The sequence below is a fragment of the Gossypium hirsutum genome, chromosome A01 (assembly GCF_007990345.1).
Source record: "Gossypium hirsutum isolate 1008001.06 chromosome A01, Gossypium_hirsutum_v2.1, whole genome shotgun sequence".
NCBI classification, from domain to species: domain Eukaryota; kingdom Viridiplantae; phylum Streptophyta; class Magnoliopsida; order Malvales; family Malvaceae; genus Gossypium; species Gossypium hirsutum.
The window spans coordinates 14,363,120-14,370,554 of NC_053424.1; the positions used below are offsets into that span (position 1 = coordinate 14,363,120).

Consider the following 7,435-nt stretch of genomic DNA (forward strand, 5'->3'; position numbering starts at 1 on the left):
CGGTATAGATGATACCATACCTACATTTCAAACTTTTCCATGGAACAACCATGGCCTCATCTGTCAATTCATCACATGTCACGATACGAACGTACTCAATCCTGCGTTTTTCCTAATTTGCATTTCCACATTTATTCTTTCATTAACAAAATTTTCACAATCACACAACAAATTCATATATAATAACACATTATGTCATTCAATCATTCACAAATAAACATCTAAATACAACCATATGAACTTACCCGGCTAATTTGTAGAAGATATTAAAATTTAGGGACTATTCCGCAACTTTTTCTTTTCCTCATTCTCCTTTGGATTCTTGATCTATAATATAAAATATTTCCACTCATTAGCATTTATTTGATTTCTATTTCACTTCACAATTTATGCTCTTCAACTTTCAAAATTGCACTTTTACCCCAAAATTTTTAGTTTTTACAATTTAGTCCCTACTCAATTCACTCATCAATTGAACCAATTTTTCTCAATTAACACTTTATTTTATTATTATAAACTATTTCAAAATCTTTGACATTCTGAATTTGAACACCAACCTTAAATTCACAACTTTTTCACAATTAGGTCCTAAATACCATTTTCTATCAAAATCACTTAATAAAACCACCTTAATATGAAATTATAACTTAAATTTCATAATAATTCATCATAAATTTCCCTTACCCATCCAGGGTAACTTCCAATTTCACCCATAAAATCAAAAACTAATGAATTCTATAAGTGGACCTAATTGTAAAAGTCATAAAAACATAAAAATTATCAAGAAAAAACAAGAATTAAACTCACATGATGTAAAAATATGAAAAACCACCTTTCTCCAGACCTTCTATGGCGTTTTGGCTGAGAAAATATGAAGAGATCTCTAGATTTTTCAATTTTGTTCTTATTTTATATGTCAAAATTGTAAAATTTCCAATTTTGCCCTTATTTCCCTTATTTTTCTGCTGATTTTCTTGCCCTTGCCATCCAGCCTATTCACTTTTAGGCTTAATTGCTCTTTAAATCCTCTTTCTTTTAACACTTGAGCTATTTAATCCTTTTAGCAAATTTTATTTTTATTATAATTTAGTCTTTTTTATTTAATTGACTACCCAAACGTTAAAATTTCTCAACCAAACTTTAATACTAGCTAAATGACACTTCATAAATATTTATAAAAATATTTATAGCTCGATTTTCAAATTCGAGGTCTCGATACCTCATTTTTGACCCGTTTGACCTAATAAATTCTTTTAATTCACCAAATTCACCAATTCACAAATTCTTCTAAATTCTTACTTAACTCATAAATATTAATTACTATCTTATTCAATCTTACTTGTCGGATTTAGTGATCTCAAATCACCATTTCTAACACCACTGAAAATTAGGCTGTTACAATAATACTTCTTATAAATAATATTTTTTTGTCATAATTATAGAAAATTATTTTTTTATAAATAAGTTATGATAAAAAAATTATATCATTTTTTATAAATAAATATATTGTTTTTATAATATACAATATAAATACATAAATAAGTTATGTCCATACTTCTTGGCCATAATTTTAAAAACTTTTTAAGATTTAAATAATACTTTTTATAACTTTATAAAATAAATAAATGTATTATAATATAATTCTTTGAGGATTTATAATATAAGGAATTCTTTGTCATAACCCTCCTAAACATTCATACGTGTTCATACTTATAATTTTTATAATTTGTATAAAAATAATTTTTAAAATTGAATTTAGGTGTAATTTTTTGTGTAATTACTTCAATTCCCATCCACCCTTAACAGTTGAAAAGTGTATTTGAGGTGCTTCAGTTACACCCAAATCAGTGGAACTGATTAATTATAATGGTTACTCAAATATGTTACCATTGTGTAATTACAAGCAATTACGCATAAATCTAATTAGTAAGTGGCTTTCCAAACACTACCTTAGTTTTATTTAATTTTATTGGTAAACAAACGGATTTAAATTTTTTTCATTTTTGTTAATTTGTTACATATAAATTGCAGAGCTATTATTTTTGTTAAAACATTGTATATAAATCATTCAACTGTTTATTGTTAGGTTAATAGACTAACTTCTCTTTTCATAAACTACAATAATCAAATTTTGTGAAATTAAAATAGAGGGACTAAGCTTTCAATTTTTGTAAAGTAAATGGATAAAATTTTTAATTAAACATTTTATTTAATGATTGATTTAAGTCAATGTGAAAAGAGTCGTGCTTTGATTGTAATGTAAGTTGGTTTTGATCAGTGTTTTTTGGTACAACAAAACCCAATGTTTAAGTTTAACATCATTAATATATGACCCCCCCACCCCCCACCCCCACCCCCCCCCCCCAAAAAAAAAAAGGAAAAATTAAGCTCCGGACCAAAAAGTTTCAGATTCAAGCTGTCTTGAAATGGGCTGGTTAAGGAGCCCCAAAAGGGAAACAAATCAGTGTTAAACAGTGTATAGACCAGAGCTTGTGTTGGGTGTGTTTATGAATTATCTTTCATGTCTTGTTTTAATTATTATTTTATTGTCATGTTCGTGTCTGAAAGTTATGGAATCTAAACTATGAAGATCTTGATCATTGAGATTGAAAGTCCAACAATGGAGAGGGACTGGAGCAGAAAACATTGAGACATTTACAAGCTTTACCAACATGGTGTTTTCACTTATGCAATTCCAAACTAGGAAATTAAGACATCAAGCATATGATTATGATCATTATCATTCTACAAATCTTAATTTGCACATCATTAACATTTTGTAAACTCTACATTTCTCTCAAATTTTAAAGAAAAAATAAATAAAGGGAAACAAACAGGGAAAATGGTTCTTAGAATAATTAAAAGAAATCAAATTCCAGATAGTTTTTCTGATCCTTGGTCACAGGAACAGCAGGTTTATCGCCAGCTGATGATGTGGGGACCGGAATCCGCTCGATTTCAACTGGTTTTGGAATCTCCGGGGGGCTTGCACAACGAATTAAAGCCCAATTTACACCTTCAAAGAAAGGGTGTTGCTTAATCTCAGTTGCACCTCGCTTATAGGCTAACCTATGTTGTGGTTCTTTGACCAACAAACCCCTTATCAAATCTCTTGCGGCAAAACTTACTACTGGTGATTCTGGAAATCTCAAGGGTTGCCCTACGACATTGAAGAGTGTCGCTCGGTTCCCAGATCCTTTGAAAGGCGTTTTACCAAACAATAGCTCATACAAGAAGATCCCAAAAGTCCACCAATCAACAGCACTTCCATGTCCCTGACCTTTGATAATTTCGGGAGCCAAGTACTCATGGGTTCCCACAAATGACATGGAGCGAGCATTGGTTGGCTCAGCAATAAGCTCAGGCAATGGACTGACTTGGTTTCCCATTTTATTCTTCGGCTTGCGGTCTTTTTTGGATTTTGATGAAAAGAAGCGAGGTGAAAAACATGTTGTAGGTACCACACATGATGGCTGGATGCAGGAGGGCTCAATGCAAGCTGGTTGTACACAATAAGTTGAATTCTTTCGCAATGGTTCAGACTCAGGTGTGGACAACTTGACTAGTGTTGGATTGAAAGCACAACGGAGGGAAAGATCAAAGTCTGAAAGCATTATGTGTCCATCTTCTCGAACAAGAACATTTTCTGGCTTGAGATCACGATATACAATACCAAGCATGTGGAGATATTCCAAAGCAAGGAGAACCTCTGCTACATAGAATCTGTATGTTGAAGGCAAAATATAGCAAGGACTATCAGAATTTGGTTTCAACCTATTGTAATCAACTTACAAAGAAATAATTATCAAGCTAATCAGAAATCATCAAGATAGTTCAATAGATATTATAAGGAGGAATTTCCATACTTCACTGCTAGCTCAGTAAAATGCTTTCCTGGTTGTCTCTGTCTTAGTGTATGCAAATCACCGCCGGGGCAGAACTCCATCACTAAACATGAAAATTTATCAGTCTCGAAATGGGTATACAATGTTGGAAGGAAGGGATGGTCCAGGGATTGTAGTATTTCTCTCTCTGTTTGAGCTCGAAGAAGTTTCTTACGACTTGCTAAAGATGCTTTGTCCATCACCTTCATTGCAAAATAACACTTTGTACCATTTAATTCTGAAAGATAGACACTTCCAATATCCCCACAGCCTAATCTCTTCAGTAATCTGAAATGGTTCAAACCCAACACACCATCTTTCGCTCGGACAGCCTGTATGGCTTCCCACCTTATATCATTTGCCTTATGAGGTTTGTTGATACTACTACTTAAGCTGCTACACGTACTTTCATCACTCACATCACTGCTTGTGCTACCTCTGCAAATACTGCTCTTACCACTCTCATTATAATCAGGATGATCACCAACTTTGGCACTTCCGCTAGTCTTAGCAAGGCCGGTGGCCCCATCACTAGATTTATCTGAAGCTGAATTAATCCCATGCTCCGATGCTTTCTTTTCTTGTTCACGAGAATCTTCTGGTGATCCACCACTCAGGGATAGACCTGAATCTACTTTCTTCGTCAAGGAATCAACGGACTCTAATTTATGAGGTTTTGATGGCTGCATACCCTCCGTGATTACAACAGAATTTTGTTTCTTAGGCACTATCCTTGGAGTAACTGGCGCTAAATCACTTGTCTTTGTGATTTGTATAGGAGATAGCCGACAAGAATTCCCTTCGCCAGTTTCGCTACCAAATGGTTTCCTCAGCTTTTCAGGGGAATGTATGACACTAGATTTTGAGGCCATCAAAAGAACGCAAAATTGTTACAAAGATTAGAGAATACAAATTCATTAGTTACCCCCAATCACGGATGCACGGTTACCTCCAGCAGCAATCCTAGTTACCTTCCCCTTCAATTTCATCACCCAAAAACTGATTTTTCCAACTGAAAGAACGGAAAAATATCACCTGCAAACAAAGTTTTCAATACATGAGTTAGATATTCATATAAACACACACACACATATATATACCCCTAAATGAAAATCTAAAAACCACAACCAGTAGCTTGATTTATACATCAAAAGTTCAGGAAACCTAGAATTCACACTGTATTCCTTCAGGTGATCCATTTATTAAATCTCAAAACCAAATCATTACAACAACCTTTTCAAAATTAAGCAAAGCACCATAAGACTCAAATTCATAGATGGACAATTCACCGGGATAAACCTCAGCATTTTCATCTCAAATCAAGGATAAACAGAATACCAAATAGGAAAGAACAGTGAAAAGTGGCTAAAAACAGAGAGAATTGCATACAGAACCAGATCATATCCAAAAATAAAGGCAACAAAGGAAAAAATTCTAACAATTTCATTGTGGTAAAAAGGAGAGCAGCTAACAACCAAGAAATGCAATCCTTCTTAGTCACCAAGATTGAAAGGGCCAGAGAAAAGAAAATGCAGTCATTTAAACACAGAAAAGAAAAAGAGAACATAAGAACAAAGTAAAGATCTCTCAAAGAAACAAAAGTCCTACCTTTGGATCAAAAATTCACATTAAGACCCATATGCTAAAAAAGACCCAGTGAGGAAATCACAAAACCAACTAAAAGCTAAGAGCAAAAAATAAAAATATATAGGTACCTGATATAGTTTGGAAGATCAGAAAGAGCTTACCTTCAGCAGTGGAGCAAAAACAAACCAACTTTCTCTCTCTTTGACTGACCAACAAACAATACAGATAGATTTAAAAAAAAAAAAGGGAATTAATAGCTTCTGTTCCCAGAAAATATGTGGAGAGAAAGTAAAGAAAGGAAGACAGAAAGAGAAAGACTTTATGATCAAAAAAAAAAAAGCTTTAGAAAGAGAATGGGTTCAAAGAGAGAGGTGGGATGGGTCTACCATTAAAAGCGAGAGAGAGTGAGAAAAGGTGAGAAGAGTCAAAGCTAAAGTAAGGCTTTTTGGGTGTTTCAATTCTTAAGAGAGTGTAGGGTGGGGGGATTGATTCAATTATTTCAATGCTATTTATTTTGTTTTGTTCTTAAAAGAAGAACAAAGGTCTTAGAAAAACTTGAAAGGGCGCTCTCCAACCTGTCAATCCCTCTCATTTCTTCCTTTTAGTTTTAAGCCCTTCCTTTCATATATATATCTTTTATTTCAATGATTTTTTTTATTAAGAAGTTTCCTTTCTCACCTTTATATTGTATTAGATATATTATATAAATTACGAGATCTAATGTATTCATTGTTTATTTTATCTTTTAATTATATGGTTACGGGTTTAACTTTTATTCAAAAACACTCATTATTGATCTGAATCTTCCCTTATTTTCATTATGCACATAAGTTCAAGTTTGGTTGAAGTCATATTCTTCATGAATGCCACCCCAAATGAGTGGTAATATTAAAGTTTTTATGCACAAAATTGTGTATATTTGCTTTTTCCAGTTTTAGGACCAAAGGCTAAGTGTAGGTTGGCCCTTTGATTGGGAGTCCTTTTAAAAAACAAGGGTGGTCCATGAAACGACAGCCTTGCTTTTAGCTTTATATGGGTTGTTATTGTTATAGATGATGCGGAAAGTTGGCCATAAGCTTATTATGAAGAAGATCTGACGGCTACGATTTAGATGAGGTGGGCCCTCTCTAACTATTGCTAAAATTTTATTGAGTGGACAGTTATCTACTCATGTTTGGTGGGGAGTGGGGTAGGAACTTTGCAAAACTTTTACTATGTTTTATATCTTTATTTTTCTCATTATAATTTTTGCTACATCAAAAAGAAATTATATTTTAAAATAACAAATAAGTTTTTGGTTTAATAAAACTTTTTGTTATTTTATAAAAAATTATTTTTTTATTTTTAATTAATTTTTAACTCAATTAATATCGGATTAACTCATAAACAACTTAAACTTAACACTTAAATATAGTATGCGTAAGAATAATTATGTGAATTAAATTTTAATATTTTATACTTTTACAAAAATTATTCACCTTTAAAAAATATTTTGTTATTTTTCTTGAAAATATGTCATTTTTAAAGAAACTTCTCATTTTAACAATATATATGAGTGTGACAAAATTTAATATTATTTAACTAGCCTTATACACAGGTGAAAATAAAATTAATACAAAAAAGAAAAACTATTTAATTAATAAATTTTCTTAAAAAATAATGATTATTGATATATATATAATTACTAATAATTGAGTTTTTCTTTTTTCTTTTACAAATATTAAATTATACATACAGTGCTTGTAATGTTGATCTCTCTTTTACAAATATATTATCCGCTCATCATATCATCTCATTTCATAAATAGACATTTCATTTCATATTTTTCTTTCATTTCTTATTCATTTGTCATCTCAATATCTAATACTGCATCTCACATTCAATTTTAAAATTTAATAGATTTCAAATGCTTATTCATTATCATCATTTTTTTTATCTTTTTATCTCCCATTAATACAACTCAG

At 31.7% G+C, this 7,435-nt stretch overlaps 1 protein-coding gene across 6 annotated transcripts; it reads right to left on the minus strand.

Moving 5' to 3' along the window:
- Positions 1–2,708: 2,708 nt before the first annotated feature.
- LOC107917306 (serine/threonine-protein kinase D6PKL2) lies at positions 2,709–6,066 on the minus strand. Of its 6 annotated transcripts, none has more exons than XM_041076747.1 (4): positions 5,600–6,065; positions 4,834–4,919; positions 3,867–4,739; positions 2,709–3,723 (listed from the first exon to the last, which is right to left on the minus strand). In XM_041076747.1, the coding sequence occupies exons 3-4, from the start codon at positions 4,571–4,573 to the stop codon at positions 2,859–2,861; spliced, it is 1,572 nt and encodes a 523-aa protein (XP_040932681.1). In that variant the 5' UTR covers positions 4,574–4,739; positions 4,834–4,919; positions 5,600–6,065; the 3' UTR covers positions 2,709–2,858. The 6 variants fall into 6 exon arrangements, with proteins under 6 accessions (XP_040932681.1, XP_040932675.1, XP_040932687.1 ...); XM_041076741.1 differs by having other exon boundaries at positions 5,633–6,039; XM_041076753.1 differs by lacking the exon at positions 5,600–6,065 and adding an exon at positions 5,493–5,567.
- Between the last annotated feature and the right edge of the window lie 1,369 nt (positions 6,067–7,435).